This window comes from Lutra lutra, chromosome 7 (genome assembly GCF_902655055.1).
Source record: "Lutra lutra chromosome 7, mLutLut1.2, whole genome shotgun sequence".
Lineage (NCBI taxonomy): Eukaryota > Metazoa > Chordata > Mammalia > Carnivora > Mustelidae > Lutra > Lutra lutra.
Window position 1 is genome coordinate 48,570,356 of NC_062284.1, and position 21,592 is coordinate 48,591,947.

A 21,592-nucleotide genomic window follows, 5' to 3' on the forward strand; every position below is an offset into this window, starting at 1 on the left:
CAGGACTTGCTTCCTAACGTCCATGATGAGTCAGAAAGAGATGTGGGGGCAGGCCCCTTAAGCCTTCCCTGAAAGTGAAATGCAGCATTTCTCGATGAAGTGCCCGAGGAGCCTTCGACTTAATTAAGAACCAGTGTGTGCCCTACCCCCACTTCGGCCTCTAGAAGAGTCCTGGGAGTAGCCCTAACGATTATGTACTTCTATTCATGTATTCTTGAAAGAAGGCCTTCCAAGAGTATAAGCCTCAGACCGCACAAAACCTGGATGTGCCCTTGTACCGTGTGAGCCTGGGCTCCCCCAGCCACACGGTCATGACCTCACCCCGCTTAGTGTCTGAGCCACTTGCTGCCTGCCTCCTACAGGACCTTTCTACAGCTCCTAGGAATTCCTGCTCGCCCCCACTGGCAGTTACACTGCTGGGAAAATGAAAGTCTCTCCTTTCTGAGGACCCTGGTTAGGTCTGAAAGCTACAGCATCGTGAGATAATTGGCCGATTATCTGATCTGCGCTGGTCTGTCCCCTGCAGTTTCGCTGGTGCTTAGCCTTTAGATTTGTGTTTTGTGTAACCTCCCAAAAGACACTCCTCCTTCTTCATTTCCTTTTCTTTTTCTTGAGCCACTAAGGCACCAGTAAACAAAGCCACAGCCTAGAGAGCCCAATTTTGAGACATATAAGGATGAAGATCTCTGTACTTAGAGCTCTGGCCTCTGCCTGCTCAACGTGCTGGTGTGGGACTTCAGCCCTTTTTAGGGCTGTGCTGACAGTACTAGCAGGATCCACAAATGTATGAGTGCACAAGCAGTGCCAGCCTGGCCCCTCCTGGTTACAAACCTCACTGAAAACCCTGCTCGGGCTGGAAGAGGTCCCAGTGGGGCTCTTGCTGTATGCTGGCCATAGCCTGTTCCATCCCTTTATTGCTTTCCATCTCTGATCAATTTGGCCCACCGTCCTAGTGTCATGACCCTCTCTGATAACAGGAGAGCTCAAAACGGACGGGAGCTCCTCCAGCTGAACAAGGCTCTGACGAAGGCAGCAGGTCACATCTGGTGGCCTGTGGTGTAGGTTGCAAAGTCCCATCGCCCTCCCTGCCGTCTAGCTGATGCCTCTTGTTGAACGTGACCGTGTTCACTCTGTACTCTGTTTATGAATGAATATCCTGAACCATGTCACTGTGTGTCACGCTGGGAATAAGAATGTGTAAAGTGGCCCCATGGTGCTGCCAGAAATGTTAACCATACTTGTTCGTTCATTTGTTTTAGCTCTTTGCTTGATGCTAGTTTTCTGCTCAGCACTGGCTTTACTTTGGAAATGTGGAAGATGGTTCCAGCACCAAAAACAGACACCCTCAGTAGGCTCCATGAGGTAAGAAGTCGGAGTCCACCTTGAGTTTAGGGATCCGACTGAGGCTTTAAGGGGTGAAATGACTTACCCAGAGTCACACAGCTGGGACATGGCAGAGTCAGAACTGGAACCCAGGCCCAACTGTAAACCAAAGGCTCTCTCGATGCCGTAAAATGCTGGGCTAATGGCACTTGTTAAAAATCAATACAAATCTTTTATTAAAGACTGCTAATGCCAGGCTGAAACCATTTCATATCATTGCTGAGTTTCCGCCCCACCACTGCTGCAGTCAGCTCATCTCATCTTGCTGCAGCATTTACCAGCCCCCCTCAGGGTAAAAGAGCCTTTTCTTTTTAAAAACTTCATAGTCTGAGTTTTCAGGCCTGGGAGAGGCTCTCTTGAAATTCTCTTCGTTCAGTAGTCCCACACAGGAATGGTGATCTTGTGGATAAATTCATCGTACTTCACTTTGCCATTTGGTTCGATATTTGCTTCCTTGAAAAGATCATCCACTGCAATAAATCACATTAATTTTTCAGTTTGGCTATAGTGTTACATTATAGGACATCGAATTAGTTATTGGGGGTTGAAGCTCCCCAAAGGTCTTCCCTGGTGTCCAATGGACTGTTCCTGAAGACCAGGAAATTAACCAGTGAACAGAACAGGACGACTCACCCCTATCCCTGAAGACATGGATTCAGTTTTGAGTGAATCAGGCTTTCTGCAGGGGCCCAGGTAGAGTGTGGGGATGTGCTAGTGGTGAGTCCGTCACTGAAGCCACCTGGTGCTTGCTTGCTTCTTTGTCTTTTTTTTTTTTTCTTTTTTAGCGAAAAGATCTGACCCCTGCGCCTGTATTTCCAGAAACATTTGGTATGGATGTTACCTTCTATAACCCACTCCCTCAGTCTCCCGGCAGAACAGCCCCATCCTGGGCCACCCTGCCCGTAGCTTTGGCCTGCCCCCAGCCTGCCTGCCTTCCCTTCCTGCCCCACCCCAAGCGGGGACTTGGTGACAAGTGGTGTCTGCCACCATCACCTCTTTTTTAAAACCGTGTGTGTTTAGGGGGCAGGGGTAGTAGGAGAGAAGATAAATTCAACTGTGTCTAAAGCTCAAAGTGCACAAAAGTGTCATTGTTCTCGGACATTGCTCAAAAAAAAAAATCACTTCATTTACTTGTTTCTTCTGGTTCTGGATTCTTGGGACAAAATACTAGCTTGTCCCAGATATTGGCAAGAAAGGCCATTTCAACCTCCATTTCTCCACAGTGGTCTTGGTGCCAACCTACCTTTGGCTCTTTGGGCCCATCCTCATCCCCTTGCAAAAACTGTTTCACTGCCCTGTGTCAGCTTCCCTGGCGCTAGACGTCCCTGACACATAATTCTGGGCAGTTGGAAAAGCTCCTGTGATTTTCTGCTTAACTATCCATCCTCCTCTAAAATGTAATTACTGTGCTCAGTGCCTAAGCTGATGGTGGTTCTCAGTATTTTTAGAATGTTGAGGAGACTGTAATTTATCCTATTTCATGGAGAAGCTTCTACCATCGGCCATTGGGGTCAACCCTTTCCAGTGGACAGGCCCAGTGGCAGCTGCAGCTCAAGCATACAGGCCCCGCCTGTCCCCCAAGAAGGGCTGTACTCCTCGGCTGAGCGCTGACCACGCCTTCTGGGTTCACTCAGATCCCACAAAGGCCCAGGGGGCTGAAGTGAGCCTGTTCCAGGCCTTAGAATGGAGGCCTCCCGGCAGCCTCCTCCAGCCTTCGGAAGATGTTTAATAAAATTGAAGATGTTGTTTTAGTCACCCAGGGTAAAGGATTCCTACTTCTCATATCATCTTTCCTCCCTCCCATAGCAAGAGGAAGGGAAGTGGGTCTTCCTGCTTGTCTGGAACACATTACCAGTTTGTTTGGCATGTTTCTTCCCTGGTTAAACAAACGAGATGGGTGTGAGTCCGGGGGGCCAGGCCACAGCTTCAGGCAGAGATCATTAACCGTGAGAACGAAGGCCTCTGCTGCCCCCTCCGCCCCCCCCCCGCCAGCACTCCACCTGCAACATAAGAGGCTGAGCAGTGTCCTAAGAGCCTGAGCGCGAAGGAGAGCCCTTGCGTCCCACGTTCCCATGAACACAGCCACAGTGAAAGATGAGCTCACGGTCGCTGCCAGCCCGGAAAAGCAGGGAGAGCTCAGTGTGCCGTCTCGCGCTATTTTTAAATGCTCTGTGCTGTGCCTTAGTGACTGCAGATAAAATCTAAGCAGACTGCTTTACAGAATGCTAGCTCCTGAAGGGACCTGAGGGATTGTCTGCTGTACTGTCGTTTCCCAACCAGGAAACCGTGGAGGCTGAGAGAGGTTAAGAAACACCTCTGAGGGGCCCCCAGAATGTGGGGGAGCCAGGCATCAAATCGAATTCAAGCCACCGGTTTGTTGTGATTTAACCAAAGGCTAAAGGTCCACCATTCCCAAAGCCTTTCCCTCCACCTGCCTGTGTCCCAGCCCAGCACTCATGTCCTGCCACCGGCAGGCCCAGCAGCCTAACTGGAAATGCCAGCCTCTGGTGGCAGCCCCCGGAGGGCTGCTGTGACAGGGCGGAGGGGCAAGGCTGGAAGAATGCCGGCTGGCAGCCCAGCATGGGGGTCACCTCCTACAATGGCCAAAGGGTGCACCCAGAAGACCGCAGCCCCTCCTTCTGCTCCAAGGCAGGAAGGCCCACTGGCCTGCCGGAAGATGCGAGGCAAAGGCAGCCGCAGACGCTCCTTCTGGAAGAGCACTTCAAACCGGCTGAGTCATGAGAGGGGGGCAAAGTAGCATCTCAGTTTGGAAACCCTCGGCATCAGCAACCACTTCAGAAGACAGCTTTGGCAAGGGGAAAGAGTCTGAGGGGCCGTGTGTGTGTCGAACAGACTTGCATTCACGCCCCAGTTTGTCACCTGTTGGTCAGTATAACAAGGGCACTGGTGCCTCCAGGGGTCTTGTGAGCACTAAATGAAGGCCCAAGTAGATCCTAGCATGCTCTCCTCAGGCCTTCCCTCACCCTGGCAGCCTTCACTCTCGGGCTCCTACTTTTTCCCTTGGGCTCGAGTTCACTGAGCGTGACACGGAGTCACAGCCGTCTGGGCGAAGATCACATTCGGTGTCTGCACAGTCCTGCCGATCGGGCTTTGCTGTCCTCCCCCCCCACCCCCCACTACTCCCTCACTGTTGCAAAAGAGGGACTCAGGCCTTTACCTTCCTTGTGGGTAAGCTTCTCCCCCAGTTTCATGAGTTTGGACCGCAGCTCAGTCGCCATGATGTAGCCTTTCTTCTCCTTGTCTGTCATCAACATGGCCAAAAGAATTTCTTTCTTTGGATCCTCTTGTTTTATTTGCGAGTGCATGATGGTCAGGAAAGTGGAGAAATCCAGCTCTCCATCTCTGTCTGGGAAACCCCCCAACACAGCAGACTGAGCAGGGAGGAAGCGGCTCTTCTTGGAGAAGCTAAATGGCCTCCTGCCCAAGTCTATGGCCGGCTCAAGGGCCCCCAACTCAGGAAGTGCCATGCTGGCAACAGTTACATGAGGAGGATGCAGCCCTTCCTACGGAGCCCACCCCCCCACCATGGATCTGCCTCGTGAATCCTCTCAGGAGCCCTCAGTGACCGGGATGACCCTTGCCCCATTTTGCCCACTAAGGCGACAGAGGCCCCAGCATGGAGTCACCTCACAGGGTGGTGGCAGGACCAGGATGGGGCGCACTTCCTCTGCTCCCATCCGGGGGCTCCCCTCCTGCCCTGAGCTGGAGGGTAGTACTCTCTGCATCCGTCCTTCCTCGGCGGCCACTGCAGCACACCCACAAGGACGGACAGGTGACCCCACCTGAAGCTTCAAGCCCCAGCCCCACCCCCTATTCGGCCTTCCCCCTCACCGCAGCCTCTGCCCTGGTCTCCCCAGCCCAGGCCCCTCCTCCAAGCATGCCTGCGGGCCTCAGCCCAGGCCCTGGCCAGCTACAACTGCAGGAAATCAGAACTTCCCCTGACCACAACTTCCTGTTTGGAGGACACAGAAGCCAAAGGAAACCACCACCCCATTCAGAGCTGGAAATGGGGATCTCAGTCCCTGAGCACCCCATCAGCCGGCTCCAGATCTTCAGAAGCCCCCCCACCCCCCATGGCCTCCCAGTGCTGCTGCAGGTACACTCTGATGGGACCTCAGAGTAACCCTAGCCGATGGGTGAGGAAACGAGGTCCAGGCACCCAGAAGTCACCTCTGGGCTCCAGGTCAAGTGCACTTTCCAGTCCACCTCCTTCCTCTGGGCCAGGCTTTCCTTCCTGTGTGTCTAACTACCAGGGCAAACATCTAACCGGCCTCTGACACCTCTCTGGTTTTTCTCATTTTTTTTTTTTTTTAATAAAACTTGTTTCTGGTTATAAAAGTCCTAGGTGTTCCCATCATCAAACATGCAAGGAACAATAAAGGGAATGAAAATCATCCCTAATCCCATCACCAGAGAGAACAATTATGGTAGCATCTTGGGTAGGTTTTCTTCTACCTTTTTTTTTTTTCAGAGTGTTGCACAGTGTTTAGGAGGTCGGTCTTTGAAAGAAGAATCAGGTCCCAACCCTGATTCCACCACTGGGTTAAGAACTTGGGCAAATTACCTAATGGCTCTGAACCTTGGTCCTTACCTGTAAAACAAGAGGATGATGCGTACTTCACAGAGTTGTTTGAGCTAAGCATGGGACAAATACTCAGTGAAGGGAAATTGTCCCAACACGTGGGATCACTGTTAACAGTCTTTACTGCAGGTTTGTGATAATGGAATGCCTAGACCCTGTGGTCCTCTGTGACAAACGGGCATGTTGCTGGTTGCTGGGGGGCTTCCAGGAAGCCTGAGTGATACACAGCACACCTGGCCAGATGTCTCCATAGCTTCTGCTGGTGAGCTCCAACTCCCACCCGCCCCCCAAACGTCTGAGCTCTTCATACCCCCGCCATCTGTACCCACCTGCTGGGCCCTGCCCCAAGACGCCAGCTACAGGACTTGCCCCCCACCCCCAGCCCAGCTGGTGTGTGCCCCTCCAGCAGCCACATCTGGCCCAAACCACTCACCGATCCCGTGGATCTGCAGGTGCCGCTGCACCTCCCCTGGTGTTGGGCTAGCCCCCAGGCACCTCATCACCACCATGAGGTCAGTGGCTTTTATCTTTCCCCGCTGCTCCTTGTCATACAGGGAGAAGCATTCCTTGTACTCTGTGCACAGACAACCCAGAAGGAAGAGTCAACTGCATGTAATTGCCCTCCACACCCATGCCTTGCCTTGCCCTTCCCCTCCCCTCCCCTTCCTTTCCCTTCCCTTCCTTCCCCTTCCCCTTGCTGACTCTCCTGAGTTTCCAGACACAGCAAATAAAAATACAGGGCTGCCAAGTTAAACTGGATTTCAGATAAATAAGGAATACATTTTTAGTATAAGTATGCCCCACGTTTTGCATGGGATATACTTATACTAAAAAGGCTTTGTTGTTTATCTGAAATCCAAATTTAACTGGGTGGCCTATATTTTATCTGGCAATCCTATCCCCTCCCTCTCCTGACTTCCCTTCTGCCTCCTCTGTCTCTCTCCCTTCCTGCCTCTCCCTCCCTGCTTTCTTCTGTTTTTTTGTGTGTGTGTTTTTTTTTGTGTTTTTTTTTTTTGTTTTTTTTTTTCCTTTCCTCTTTTTTCCCCTTCCATAACTGACTAAAACCAAAGGAAAGCAATCCTACCCTCCAGGCCAGCCCATGGAGACCAGGAGTTTACAGCAGGGCCTGCAGACTCTAGAGTACCTTTGCAAAGACGTATATGGGAAACCAGGGAAATTATGCCGCTGGTAGAAATCCCCTCTGGGAAGGTGTGGTGGAGAATGGCTGTCCTATCTGGTGAGTTATTATCACATCTGTGAGCACTGCTGTGTCCACTCTCCAGCCTCCTACCTCCAGGCTGCTAAACCCTCAGGCAGTCCTCTGACACAGATAGCCCTGGTCCTATTCTTTTTTTTAAAGACTTCTTTTTTATTTATTTGACAGACCACAAGTAGGCAGAGAGAGAGGGGGAAGCAGGCTCCCCGTCGAACAGAGGGCCCGACGTGGGGCTCGATTCCAGGACCCCAAGACCATGATCCGAGCCGAAGGCAGAGGCCCAACCCACTAACCCACCCAGGCGCCCCACTCTGGTCCTATTCTTAAAGACTCCGTGGGACTCAATCTGGCTGGCTGCTCTCCTGACCCCTCCTCCTGGGGAGGAGATGCAGTGGCTGCCAGAGCTAAGGCTCCCTCCCCTAGACACAGCAAAGCCCAGCTCCCTGCCCTCAGGGCCCTGTGAGGCCAGCAAGGAGCTGGGGAGATGCCTGGGCCCCACCTCCGAGATTCCCAGACAGGCTGGGGTGGGGCTGCGGCAGAACTGGTCAAGAGCTTCCCTGGTGACTCTAATCCCTGAGCCCCACAGCAGAGCCCCATGGAGGCCTCTCAGCATTCAGCTGCCCTGTGCCTCTGTGGCCCGGGCCAGCTGCTCCTCAGCTGATAATAATAAAACCAATGGCAGGCTCACTCTACCGAGCACTTCCCCTGGGCCCTTGTTTCATCCTGCCATGCCCCGTGATGCCCAGTGCAGTGCCTCTACTGTTTCCGTAGTGCGGGGGGGGGGGGGGGGGGGGCACTGAAGGCTGTGGCAGCTGAGGGCCTGGGGAGGGAGGTTGGTGGGGGGAGGAGTCTGGCCCCTGAAGCAGAGCTCCACCCAGGCCACTCTGGATGCTGGGTTCCCAGGCAGAGGCCACCAGAGGGTAGACGGGAGTAGGGGGAGGCTGAAGGAAGGTCCCCAGCTTTTGCCCTAAGGCCCTTTCATGTTCCCCAATTAAGGTCTCTCCTTGAGGATTTCAGGGGTGCTGCTAATAAAAGGAAGCTTCCCTGGTGGGGTTTAGGGACAATTAGCCAACTTTGTGCCTGTGGAGAGGCTGAAGGGGAAAGGCTAGCCCTTTCAGAACTTTCCAGAGCCTGGGCTTGGAGAGGGCCAGAACACATGAGCAGGGGACAGGAACTGAAGTGGTCTAGAGGAAGCAGCACCGGAGCCTGGCCTAAGATCCCACCTTTGGTTCCTGCAAAACCCGATTCCCTCCAAGAGGGCCCCATGCCAGTGGGGGTGATGCCACCACTAATGTGGGGGCACCCTGAGGGAGCCACCCTGCATCTAGGGCTTAAAACTCCTCCAGCGCCCTTCCTGGGGACCTCTCATGACCATCACCCACCTTGTCTTCTGAGTGTGCCCCCCTGAGACCTCAGCCTGTGACTGTTGTTGTCCCTGCCTGATGCCCGTCATACCCTTGGGACCTAGAATTGGCCAGACTTTACAGACAGGCAGACTGCCTCTCCCACATGGATGAGTGACTGGGACCATGCCCCTGACAGCAGCGGGGCCAGGGGCAAATGGAGTCCCATCTCCTGTTAGATAAAACACGTTCTATCTTCCCACATTGACAAATACACCATTGAAAGACCCAGAAGGCCACAGCTGAATGGGGACTCCCGAGCTAGAGCAGGACAGCAGGCCGTTCTCCTTGCAGCCCCCTTCCACCCTCCATGACTCCTACACCTCCCTGCTCCCCCTTTCTGGCCTTTTGTTCTGAAGGGCAGGCCCTGTAACCTCCCATATATGTTACTGCTTTTGTTGTCCCCCTCCTCCCTGTGTGTGAGCGAGTGAATGGATTTTGTCTGTCGTGTTTGCTGCCGTATTTTAGTGCCTAGACCTGGGCTGGCACAAAGAAAGGACTCATATTTGGTGAAGGAAAGAATAAATTGGTTAAAAATCCCCCTCAGGTCTTCCCTTTGGGAATGCAAAGGCCCTGGAGCAAGAGAGGGCCTCCCCAGGGCCTAGATTAACACCAGTTGTGTGCTGGCACAGGTGTAACAACCAGCTCTGATGGCATAGGTAACCAAGTTTATTATGACATTTACAGACATTAAGGACGTGTAGCACGCCACTTATAAGTAACGATAAAATGTGCACTGTTCTTTATAAGTTCCGTTCCAGCCAGCTGATTGTCACGAGTGAGTTTTGCCAGCTCTCGTGTCCCTTGCCAGCCTACAGTTTCCATTCAACCATGGTTTGCCGAGCGAGGCCGCATGCCAATGAATGCAACTCTTTGCCCAGTGAAGGTATGGTCATTAAATCTGGTGAGTTACCATTACACTATTTCTCACCCTTGTACAAATTCATTAATCTGAAACCTCTTTCAAATCTTCAGCACTGATAGGATTATTTTAAAACATTCACTGTATAGATGCAGGGATTGAAACACTGTTTGATGCTACTTTATTTAATAATGACTGATTTTAACAAGCAGCTCAAAATATTCATACCACCCAGCTCATGCTAGCTAGAGCGAGTCTGGGTGACACCATGTGCCTGACTGACATCCTCTCTGCCCCTTGCTCACAGTGTCATTCTCCCTACTTCACAGAGGAGAAACTGAGGCTCAGAGATGATGGAACCCCCAGTCTGCTGCCTCCAAGACTCCCGCCCTTACCACTCCGGTGAGCTACCTCTGTGCAATCTTTCATTCGTGAAACATTAGTGGCCGCTTTCTTACTGTCAGATACAGGGATACAAAGGGAAGCGTCCCTTCTTGCCTTCTGGGAGTTTCACAAATCCTGGGAGGGAAGGCAGTGAGCCTCAGAACTAGGCGTGGGTTGGTAGAGGGGGGTTCCTGAGGCCGACAGCCGGACTCCAGCTTTGAGTCACCACTCAGTCTGCCCTTAGACTTGGGCAAGAGAGGCCCTTGCCCTGGGCCTTATGTTTTCACAGTCCCTGCTCTGGCCTTCTCTTGGGAGGAGGATGTTGAGCCATCTAAGACAAGGTGCCCACCCAGACCCTGCACCCCCTACCCTCCACCCACTCTAGACCAAGCTCTGGGGGCCCCGAACTCTGGCATCCCTGCCCAAGAAGCGCTAGGCATACCTCCAGCACCTGCGGGACCCTTGCTGGGCTCTGGCAGGCCCCTGGGTTCTGTGTAACCCAACTCTCCCTTTCTGGCCTTCTGGAAACACAACTCCATGCTGTGCTACACTGAGGCCGGCTGGGCGGCAGGTGGGCTGGGGGCTCGGGTAGTAAGTGCTCCAAATGCTGCTTGATGTCAGGGCACAGGGGACCGCAGAGGCCACCTCAGCCCACCCCCATTTCACAGATGGGGAGACTGAGACCCAGAGAGTAGAAGTGGCTGCCTGAGAGTGCAGACCAGGGCTCTCAGCCACAGCCAGTTAACGGGGGCACCCCCGCCCCCATCTCCCATCCCTCCTCCCAAATCCAGCTGTCTGGTCCTGGAGAAGCCTCTGGTGGGCGTCCTCTCCTGTCTCCCGCACGGGTGAGTCCCACTGACAACTGTAACACCAACACTTCACCTCTGAGCCCTACCCCCTCCCCTGCAGCAGGCGGCCCCCTGCCTGTGGGTGGGCCCCGCTCTCCCACCAGCTGCCCTCCTTCCCACCCACAGAAAAAACGAACAGAGCAAATTGCCTAATGAGACCCACATTTTGCTGCGAGTTGCTAATCAAAGAGCAACGCCAACCTACCATTAATTTGGTCCTGGGAAAGGAACTTGGCCTGTAGCAGAGAGAGGAAAACAGTCAGAGAGAGGAGCCCGTGAAAGTGCCCCCCACCCCCACCGTACCCCCAGCCCCGGGGCAGCCAGGCTCCACAACGTCACAGGCCCCCACTCACCATCCTGGGCCTGTCGCCTGCGGGCGTGAGGCTCCCACAACTGCCTGCTCCGTCCCCTTCCTCCCAGCTTCAAGTCGAAAGTCCGCCAAGCTGGGTGGAGGCTCCGTAATAAATCCGCCGCTGCCATGGAGACCAGGCCAGGCGCCGGCCGGGGTCAGATTCCAGCTTCCCCTGCGCCTCGATGCCCGGCTGGCGGCGCAGGTTTTGCTGTGAGTCAATAGGGGTGCAGAAGGCCCCCCCCACTTGTCCTGCTTCCTTTGGGAAGCTGGTGCTCTCTGGCAAATGGATACATGCCGCAGTTCCTTCCTAGGGGGCCCTCCATGGACGGGGTGGGGTTGGTGATACCCAGAAAGGGGGTGCCTCTGGGGTCTTTCCTGTCTCTTCCCTGGGGCTAAGATGGGGCTGATTACAGAAGACCCATGGGACAGCACCCTCTGGACCGGAGAGGACCCCTCCCATGATGGCACAGCCAAGCAATGGGGGGCACCCCCACTGCCAAGGCCTTGGGATGCCCTTGGGAGAAGGGACCCAGGCTCTGTGTTCTTGGGCTGGAGTCCAGTCCTTCCCTCAGATCCATTTGCTGAGTGACCTTGGCGCATCATTTCACTGCGCTGTGCCTCAGTTTCTGCACCCGGCCTCATCACAGGGCTGTTGAGAGAATCAAAGGGCCAGCACACAGTGGGTTCACCTCTTCCTTCCTTCCAGACACCCTGAGGGTAGTGGTGGGGTGTGTGCGTGCACTGGGGTTCCAGGCCCCACAGTTGAGCTACCCCGCAGGCTCACAGGGAGGCCTCTTAGGTGACTTTCCCCAGCCAGAAGGGCTCCTCTTCTTCATTTCCCTCTTCTGCTCCCCACAGGCACCCCCCCCCCCCCCCGCCGAAGCTGCTGACTGTCCCCATGTCCTTGCCCCGGAAGTGGGGTAGTTCCCTGGGGCTGCGCACTGGGCACAGCTGGGTCTCACCCTGGCTCTCCTCCACAGCTGCTGGCTCCGTCTGTGGGGCTCCAACTCCAGGGCACCCCCTGCCTTGTCAGGATTGCTGTGGAGGGCTGAACAGGCTGTGCTCTGCACAAGGGCCCCCCGGGGCCCAGGGGACGCCTGGGACCTGGTGAGTGGCTGTGCGTGCCTGCAGGAAGGGGCCCTCTTGCTAACGAGTACAACGTGGACAGGGGGGCCTGCCCTTGGTCTTTTCTCCCTCCCTCCTCTCCTGACCGCCTCCGCATGGAAGATTTTCTATTCTCCAAAATGGTGTCTCCTGAGTCACCTCTTCACATCTGTTTCTAGACCCAGAGAATTTCAGCTGGGGGATTTGACTCCTCTCTGTTGGGGGATACAGGAGGCGGGACAGGAGGGAGTTTCTGCTGGCAGCCTTGTGGGGGAAATGAAGCAAAGTCAGGCGGGGCCTTGGAGGCCAGAGGTGGTGGGGGGGCGGGTAGGGGGGCAGAGCTGAGGCTTGTGGGGAGGCCCCCAGGGGGGCCCAGGCCAGAGTGCTCGCTCAGAATGACCCTGTGTTTGGGATGGAGCTCATGGGGGAGACAAGGTATTTTCTTGAGTCTAGGTCAGTGCGTGATCCCAAACACCTGCTTGGGAGGGCTGGCTCCACGAGGGGTCGCTACAAAAATCCATGGAGCTGTGAACTTCATTGCATCGTGTGTCTGCTACACTTCAACTGTCAGTGGCTGAGAGCAGGCGCCACCACTGCCCACTGGCCATCCGTGCCACTCCGTGGGATGCTGGGGGTGGGGGACAAGAAGGGCTTCCTTCAACTCAACGTGAAAAACAGAAAGCCCCTCCAATATTGCCTGGGGCTGAGACTTCGTTCCCCTGAAGGGCCCCATCACCAGTTTCTGATGCGGCCGTTAGAATGGGACAAGAATTTGTATTTTCTTCTGCCATCCCGATGCTGCCAGTCAGGGCCACACTTTGAGAACCACTGGCCTCCAGTCAGCGAGGTGGAGTGAAGCCAGGTTGCAGTTAATAAGTATTTCTAGGGAAATGTTTCCAGCAAACTCTTTTGGGCAAACTGCCTAAAGAGATCGCAGTCAAGTGGGACACGAAATCATTCTAAACATTTCATACCTATTTTTTTTTTTTTTTACGGTTTGTTTATTTAGAGAGAGATGGAGAGGCAGAGACAGAGAGACCAAGAGCGAGCATGCCCTGGGGTGGGGGGAGGGGCAAGGAGACCCTGAAGCGGACTCTCAGCTAAGCACAGAGCGCAACGCAGGGCTCCACTTCATGACCCTGAGCTCGTGACCTAAGCCAGAATCAAGAGTTAGACACTTGACTAAGCCCCCCCGCAGTTGCCCCTCACACCTAATTTTTTATTCACTTTTTTTTTCTGTTTTCTTATCAAGGACTGCCCTCCCCACAAGTTGTATGAGCTTCAGGCCCCACGTGACCAGGCCTGTGCCTGCTCATAAGACACCCAGCAAGTCTTGCTGTGGAGAACCGGCCAGATGCGGGTGGAAGGAGAAGTGTCCTCGAGGCAGGGAAGGGATCTGGCGAGATTGCTGGGCCAGTGGGGGCACAGCCTCCGACGATGCGACCATCGAACGTCTCCTGTCCAGCATGGCCCTTCCTGTGCTGTCTGCTAACAGGAGCCCCTGGTAAGTCCCAGGAGATGGGTGGTGAGTCTGAGATGTCGAGGGAGTAAGCGACTTGCCCAAGGCTCAGGGCCAACCTCCAACAAACCTGACTCCCCACCTCCCCCCCAAAGGGCACCTTTCTGTTTCAGCCTCTGGAATGGGCTGACAGTGCCGCTGGGAGGCCTGAGGGGCCATCTCTGAGAGGCAGGCCTGGAGAGGCTCTCTCCTGGCTCCCCACTCCCCATATGCCCCAGACTTCTCTGAAGAGAGCTGGGACTGACTGGGAGAAGCCCTTCTTGTCCCCCACCCCCAGCATCCCACAGGGTGGCATGGATGGCCAGTGGGCAGTGGTGGCGCCTGCTCTCAGCCACTGACCGGCCTCACACCAGCCACTTTCTCCCCTGCCCCAGGGAACGCCCTCCTGCTGCCCAAATTCACACGCAAAGCAAGCAGCAGCCACCAGCCAGGTTGGGCTCCGCACTGGTCTTTATTCGCACCTCTCCCTGCCTGTGGGACCCGGGGCTGGGGACCTCTAAGGGGGCTGCTAAGGGACCCCAACATGAAAGGAGCATCTGAGGCATGGGGCTCCCTGAGAACACAGGAGAGGAGGCAGGGCCTGGGGAAGGCAAGGCAGGAGGCCCCCTGAGATCCACAAGCTCACCGAGCCAGCGCTGGCTGGAAAATGAGACTGGTGCGGGCAGCTGTGTGGGCAGATCTGGCCCCACGACCCGGGGGAAGGTGGGCCCTTCATTCCCTACTGGGAATGAAGCTTCCTTTTTCTGGAAGCAGGGCTGTGAGCAGAAGGCATGAGATTCAGGCTGAGACAAGTCTATGGGGGAGAGCCTCCAGATCACCCTCCCAACATCCTCCAAAGGCCCCCTGGCCCTATAATGGGGCTCAGGGCACACTGCAAGTGTTTGAGAATGCAGCATTCAGCTGCAGCTCAGACCTCCTGGTCAGGGTGCCAGGAAAGGGTGCCTCAGTTCTGGTGGGGAGCAGGGAGACAGCTTCTGGCAGAGGGAAACGGCGGTCAGGGGAGTGGGCTGGCCTTTGGCTCTCCAGGGTCGGGGCGGTGCAGCACTCCACAGGACGTGAGTTTGGGTGAGGATCTGCGGCGCACATACCCTTCCCGGAGTAGCAGAGGGCAGTGACAGGAGAGAACGATCCGTCCATCCCAAGGCTGCCCCAACAACCAGCCCACAGACACACTTTGGGCCCAGGTCCCAGCTAGTGCAAAGGAGGCCCAGAGGAGGGATGTGCTTTGCTCAACAATATGCAGGAAGTTAACCTTTGTAACTGGCCTCCAGGGTCAGGGCAGCTCTGAGGGGGGAGCCTGGTGGCAGAAGACAAGCCCAGTCCCCTCATGGTTGCCGCCCCGCCCACCAGGCCTACCCAGCATGGCTACCAGAAGCCTCCCCAGGAAGACACCAGCCCTGAGCAGTAAGTGAGAGTGACCACTCCGGTCAGATGCACGAGAATGCAGGGCCCAGACTTTGGCCTGGACATATGGTTTCAAACTATATAGCCCAGCCTGAAAAGATCCAAACCAAAGAGAAACTTGATCCAAATAATTGCATATAAACAATGAGGCACTCTGTACATGTGTGTGTGCATGTGTGCGGACACACACACACACACACACACACAACCTGTCCTTGTGCACGTGTATCCTTACCAATGTTCTGTTACCAGTTACACACACATACACACACACATCCCATCCATGTGCACAACACGTATCCCTGTGTTACAATTGCACACACACGGGCGGATACACACGTAGGCACCCACACGCACACACGCACACATACACTCCCTGCTCAGACACACTCTCTGGCCCATCTTCTGCCGGGCAGAGCACTGGTGAGTGGCTGGTGCCAGGGACTCAGTGTCGGCTGCTGACATGGAGGGTGTAGAAGGCCCACGGCTCAGGGACATAGATGACACCCGGGTACTTCTTCCTGAGTACAGGGTCATTCCATAGCCAGGCGACCCACAGCGCCACAAGCAGGAGGGTGAGGGCGAAGGAATAGAAGAGGAAGAGGCCGTTGCTGTCCAGGAAGAGGCACTTGCGCTTCTGGTGCAGGACGAGGGCCAGCATGGCGAAGAAGGTGAAGATGAAGAGGATGAAGATCTGCCCCTCGGTGACCAGGTACCTGAAGAGGCCAGTGAGGGCAGTGAGGCCGGCGCTCTCTCTGCCCGGCCTCTCTCCCTGTACCCACATTCCAGGCTGCCCCCTGGTCAGGCAGAGCAGCTCATCTCCGGCGAGGTGGAGGGAAGCGTACTACTTGGAGCCACAGCCCATACTGATTTGGCTTGTACAGTGGCTATTTTCAAAAATGTTGAGTTTGTTACCAACATGTACATAATAGCAGAAAGTGTGGATTTCTGGTTTCTCTGGTCACATCAGGCCTCTATTCCCACTCGACAACAACTGATTAAAGGAGAAAGCAGCTGTCCCCACTAGAAAGAGAATGGTTCTCTTTGCCACAGTCTCCACCATTCCCTATTGCCTTACTGGATGCCGGCTTGATGCCTTTCTGTTACTGGCTTATTTCCTACAGGCATTTGAGATTGGGAATGCAGCTGCAATTCACGGAGGCTGTCATTACTGTCTCCTTGACGGCTGGGACCGTCTCAGGTCTCCCAGGGCTCTCTGTAGCTCCTAAGGCAGTACCTAGCACATGGCCAGGGCAGGGGAGTGGGCTGGCCTCTGGCTAGCACATCTGTTGGAGGGCTTCTGAGAGGCTGTTTGGTCCATGCCCCTGCCTCTTGAGAGAAACAGGATGCTGATCCATTCCGTTCAAGGAATGACAGCTCTGCAACTCAGTGGCTGTGGGACCTTGGGGAATTTGCATGACATCCTGGAGCCTCTGTGTTCTTACTTAGAAAGGGGGGATAAATGGCCCTATCTCTCCAGACATAAGACACTGATAAGAGCTGTGTACGCCTCTCACTTGGAAAAGCACGTTGTTCAACAAATGGTTGCTGCTCCTACTGTGGTTGTCTCAGCACTAACATGCTGTGCGTGTCGAACCACTTTCCTTCTTGCTGTGGTTGCCACTCTTCTCTTTCATCCTGTCCTCAGGGGCATACAGATTGGTCCTGGTCGACCCTCTCCACCCAGCCGGGGACAGACCCAGGAGCGGATCTGGGAAACTGGCCCTAGGAAAGAAGGCCCTTTTCATTCTAAGGCAAGCTTCCCATCAGAGAAGGGTCCAGTCCTTTCCCAATGCTCAGGGAAAGCCTGTCCCCAGGGCAGAAGTGACAGACGTAAGGCCTGGCTGAGGCTAAGTCCTCTGAAATGGGAGAAGAGCTCTGAAAGGCACAAAGAAACCAGGGACGCCTGGGTGGCTCAATGGGTTAAGCCTCTGCCTTAGGCCTGGGTCATGATCCCAGGGTCCTGGGATCGAGCCCCATATTGGGCTCTCTGCTCAGTGGGGAGCCTGCTTCCTCCTCTCTCTCTGCCTACTTGTGATCTCTGTCTGTCAAATAAATAAATAAAATCTTAAAAAAAAAAAGAAACTAGGCAAGAAACTTCCCCCTTATCTGTCCTTGTCACCCTCATAGTGCTTTATAGTTTATGAAGCCTCTTTTCCTCCTCCTAGATCCTCACCATCTCCTGAGAGGGAGACAAGCAGGGGCTGTCCCAATGTCACAAAGGAGGAAACAGGCCCACAGGACTCGATGGGCTCGATATTACAGGTGGGCTCTACTGGACTCCACAGTGGCACTGGGGTTCCGGGAGGTGGGGCAGAGGAGCATGAGAATGGAGAGGAGCACTCAGGCCTGGCTTCCTGGTGACAGAGAAGCTACCACAAAGCACTGTCACCATCGCCACTAGACCCAGCGGAAGCAGGAGCCCAGAGGGACTGTGGTCAAGAGGACTTTTTCACCACCTGGCTCCCTGAGTGCCCCCCACCCCCAGGTCCAAGGTCCACTCACCAATAGTACAGGCCACTGGGCACCACCAGGAGCAGGGCCGCCCCTGGCATTGAGCTCTCGGCTTTGGTGGGAGTGAAACAACCACTGAAGTACATGAAGAGGATGAGAAAGAAGGGGATGTACCTGCGACAGGGAGGCCGGGGCGTCAGGGGCCTGCCCAGCCGCCCCGTCGCCCCTCCGCCGGGCCCTCCTCCCCACCTGTCCTTGCACCATTCCACGCAGGCCGCATCATGGTTTGCCAAATGCCTGGTTTAGGCCCAGGCACTCATCCCCACCGGACTGCCCCGTGCTGGGGGCCCTGGGGGCGGGCGTGCAGGAAGGAAGCGGGAAGATGAGGCCTGCTCCCTGGCGTATGCAAATCAGAGTCTCACAGGCCGCGGTGCGGGGAGGACCCTCCCACACGGCCCTGACCCCCTCACTCCACGTAGGTGTGTGTGTAGGGGGTGCCTCTGTCTCATGCTGGCACTCCGCACACCCGGAAGAGGTGTACCCATCAGGGCTGAGGAGGGAGAGCCTCCAGGCCCAGGTAAAAAAAAAAAAGAGAGAGAGAACCATACTTGCTGGGGTCCTCCAAGGGGCTCTGTGAAGCCCCCTCACCCATACGCAACCCAGAGCCTCACCCCTTCCCCACACAATGAATCTTACCCAAAAGTACCAGCCTCTCCTCTCCACAAAGGCTGCCTCTCCCACACCCCCTTCTCTCAGCTACCTTGTGTCCCCCTCCCACAGCCCCCATTTGCTCCCAGCCCACCCCCTCTTCCCTTCCCAAACATCTCTGGGCAAAGGCCTGTCCAGGGCCCCTGGACTCACTGCCAAGAGGACCAACTTTCTCTGTTTAAAGTGGATCCTGGAGGACCGCCTGGGGGCTCAGTCAGTTAAGCATCTGCCTTTCGCTCAGGTCATGATCCCAGAATCCTGGGATCAAGCCCTGCACTGGGCTCTCTGCTCAGCGGGAAGCCTGCTTCTCCCTCTCCCACTCCCCCTGGTTCTGTTCCCTCTCTTGCTGTCTCTCTGTCAAATAAATAAGATCTTTAAAAAAAAATAAAAAAATAATAAATGGATCCTGGAAACACGACTGTAGGCCTGGTATGACAGGAGCCAGCCACCTCACTCAGGGGTGAGGCTATGGGGTGCAGAGCTTGCTGGCTGCTCCCCCACACCCTCTCACTGGCCCCAGCTCCTCCTGTAAGATGTGGGGCAGAACAGACAGCCCTGGCTCTCCCGCGGCTGCGCACAGCTGGGAGGTTTCCGCCGCCTTTGGGGTGAAGGGGGCCCCTCCCAGGAGTTTCAGAAGCAGGGCAGACAGCCCCTCCCCCCACCAGTCCACTGGCCCTCCGGGGCTTCACCCCTACCTCCACTCCCAAAGACCGCATCCTGACCCAGTCAGTGCGGGTCCCCCCTCCGAGCCCACCCACACCCCTCGGCAGCGAGAGGGCGGGACCTAGCCTGCGCCGCGCCCCACCCCCTGCCCCGCACCCCCGCAGGCTCTGGTAGGGCCAGGGAGGGACAGCCGCTTGCTGCCCTCTAGTGGCCGCCGCGGGCACCATCGCGCTGGGACGGGGAGGGCCTGGCACCCCACACCCAGAGGCTCGTGCAGTGTCCTCTGGGGCCGGACTCGGGGCCCCTGGGGAGACAGCCCGGCTGGCGCTGCCTTCCTGGCCCCGACACTCACCACATGGAGTGGCCCAGGTACTCGTCGTAGTAGTAGAGCAGCTCGAAGGAGTCGATCTAAGGGCGGTGGGCATGGCAGGTGAGAGCAGCAGGTGTGTCAAGGCGGGTGCTGGGGCCCACGCGGCCCACCCTTGCCCGGGCCCGGCCCTTGCCCCAGCAGCCCTCATTCCCCACCCTCAGTCTTGCCCTCTATTGCAGGGCGCCCGGGTGGCAGCCAGTCAGGGGCCCCTTCCCGAACTGTCAGAGGCATCATAGCTCAGCGGGTACAGTGCCCTCCCCTAGCAGAAGGCTTAGTGGGCCACGCGCAGTGATGGCTGGGGGCCAGCTCTCTGGCCTCCGGGACAGACTGTGCCAACAAGGCTTTACATGAGGGGTTGGGGAGGGTGGCTCACCAGCGTCTCTGGCTTGAGGTTCCTGATGATGGGATTCTCCCGGACGGACAGGTGGTGCTGGTAGCCGCTGAAGAGCAAGCGGTGGTTCACAGAGTCGCCCACCAGGTGGATGCTGGCGCCCATGACGAAGGTGATGATGCTGAGGTAGATCATGGCACGTGGCAGCGTGCGAGGGGACCGCTCCATGAGCTGGGGTCAGAGGGGCGCCGGAGAGCGTGACTCAGCCTCCACCACAACAGGAGACAGCCCCTCGTCCCTCCCCCATGCCTGGGGTCCGATGGATGCCACCGCTGAAGAGTCACTCCGAAACTGGGTCCCTGCAGCAGGCTGAGCCAGCCTCCACAGTCTCCTAGGATCCCCATGAAGCCAGCATGAGTTGGGAACCAGCACCCCCATTCCTCAGAGAGCACCCCCAGCTGCAGAGGGACGAACTGACTGCCAAAGGTCGCACACTGACCCCGTGCTGGCAGTGACAGCCAGGCCTTCAGCACAGGCACCCAGGCCTGGCCCTCTCCCCACTCTCAGCTGGGCCTCTGGATGGCTGGGCTGGTTCAGGGCTGCAGGACCCTCTCATTTTGGAGCCACTGGTCCATGGTAAACCCCAAGAAAATGTCAGGGAAGTGGGATGGGGAGGATGCTTTGGAAAGGAAACTTTAACTTAAGACTCCTCTGAATTCTAATTTTATACCCTTCTTACTTTTGGTGATTAGACACATTTTTCTAGAAACAAAATGATGGGGATGGTAGGTGGTGATAGTTGTTTTAAGAGCCCTTATTTGAACCTGCAAAGCCGGTAGCCCTGGCTAGCTCTGTGCTCCCAGAGTCATCTCCAAGTCCCAGATCCCCAGGCCAGAGTAGAGGTCACCTCTGTTGCTCCCACCTGGACCCTACCTGCCTTCCCGACTTCTCCCCAGACAACCAACCCACTCACTCCCTCTGCCTCAGCCTCCCCAAATGTAGTTTCACAGCATGACCCTGTCTTCAGGTCCTTTTGCTTGACCACCTCTCCTACATCATCCCCTGGCACACAAAGCTGAAGCCCAAATCAAACATCCCTCCTTGGGGAGGGCTTCTCCATCCCTCCTGGCCAGGCCTTTGGTGTGTCCCTTGATCACAGCCTTCACCCCCCAAGCTCGGGCAGGGTAGGCCTGCTTCCATATCTGCTTCCAGGACTCCCAGGGCTTGGCACCAGCTTCCTGCCAGAGAAGGAGGAAGGAATGAGGGTGGGAAGGGAGGGCAGGGAGCTGGGAACTGTACCTTGAGCAGGAGGAAGGGCGTGATAATGTTGTAGGCCATGTGAAAGTAGTCCCCCACGCTGGGCTTGTTGAGTGGAAACCATTCGAGAGGGAACACCAGCTGGGGAGCAAAGGGAGGAATGGTATTCACCCAGGCAGAGCCCCACAAGGCCCTCAGGGAGTCAGCCCCCACCTCCTCCACACACACTTAACTCTTTTTGTGGTCTATGGGGATCCTCTGGGCAGCCCTGGGGTACCCAGACAGAGAAACTGAGTCCCAAAGAAGTAAATGGACCTGTCCCCAGGCACACTAGTAGATGCAAATCCAGGGCCTGACTCTGGGCCCCACCCTCAATGGGTACTAAATGAATGTCCCTGGGTACTGGTCTGGGAGCTGGAGGCTGATTTGGGACTTCATGGTGACGTCTGGCAAGTCCTTCTCTTCTACAGGCCTTGGTTTCCCCATCTGCAACATAAGAGATGTGACCTAGGTGGTCTCCTTGGGCCCTTAGGGGTCTGACCATTCAGGTCCTATGATGATGAAAAGGTCTCCTGACCACGAGGCCCCATGTTGAATGCACTGAGCAGATGGACTGCAGGCGGACTGCTTCCAAATCAGGTCAAAAGCGTACATTAGGAAACAAGGAGAAAGTAAGTGAGTCCTACAAAGTAGCTCCAGTTCTTTCTTTCTTACCTTCCCTGAGATAGGAG

At 55.7% G+C, this 21,592-nt stretch overlaps 2 protein-coding genes across 10 annotated transcripts in view; both read right to left on the reverse strand.

Annotated features, from left to right (window-relative positions):
- Window positions 1-1,535: 1,535 nt before the first annotated feature.
- CALML4 (calmodulin like 4) lies at window positions 1,536-11,182 on the reverse strand. 2 transcript variants are annotated; one of them, XM_047736782.1, is made up of 5 exons: window positions 11,053-11,182; window positions 10,905-10,935; window positions 6,420-6,560; window positions 4,562-4,750; window positions 1,536-1,853 (listed from the first exon to the last, which is right to left on the reverse strand). In XM_047736782.1, the coding sequence occupies exons 1-5, from the start codon at window positions 11,053-11,055 to the stop codon at window positions 1,756-1,758; spliced, it is 462 nt and encodes a 153-aa protein (XP_047592738.1). In that variant the 5' UTR covers window positions 11,056-11,182; the 3' UTR covers window positions 1,536-1,755. The 2 variants fall into 2 exon arrangements, with proteins under 2 accessions (XP_047592738.1, XP_047592739.1); XM_047736783.1 differs by lacking the exon at window positions 6,420-6,560.
- Window positions 11,183-14,106: 2,924 nt separating this feature from the next.
- CLN6 (CLN6 transmembrane ER protein) overlaps window positions 14,107-21,592 on the reverse strand; it is a 47,117-nt gene continuing 39,631 nt past the window's right edge. For 2 of the 8 annotated variants that reach the window (XM_047736776.1, XM_047736775.1), the window contains 5 exons: window positions 20,904-21,002; window positions 19,647-19,835; window positions 19,256-19,311; window positions 17,584-17,706; window positions 14,107-15,794 (listed from right to left, as the gene is read on the reverse strand). In XM_047736776.1, coding sequence (XP_047592732.1) covers window positions 15,524-15,794; window positions 17,584-17,706; window positions 19,256-19,311; window positions 19,647-19,835; window positions 20,904-21,002 — 738 coding nt within the window. In that variant the 3' untranslated portion in view covers window positions 14,107-15,523. Of the gene's footprint in view, window positions 16,804-17,583; window positions 17,707-19,255; window positions 19,312-19,646; window positions 19,836-20,903; window positions 21,003-21,592 lie in introns of all 8 variants that reach the window. The other 6 variants (XM_047736779.1, XM_047736777.1, XR_007128632.1 and 3 more) reach the window with 5 other exon arrangements.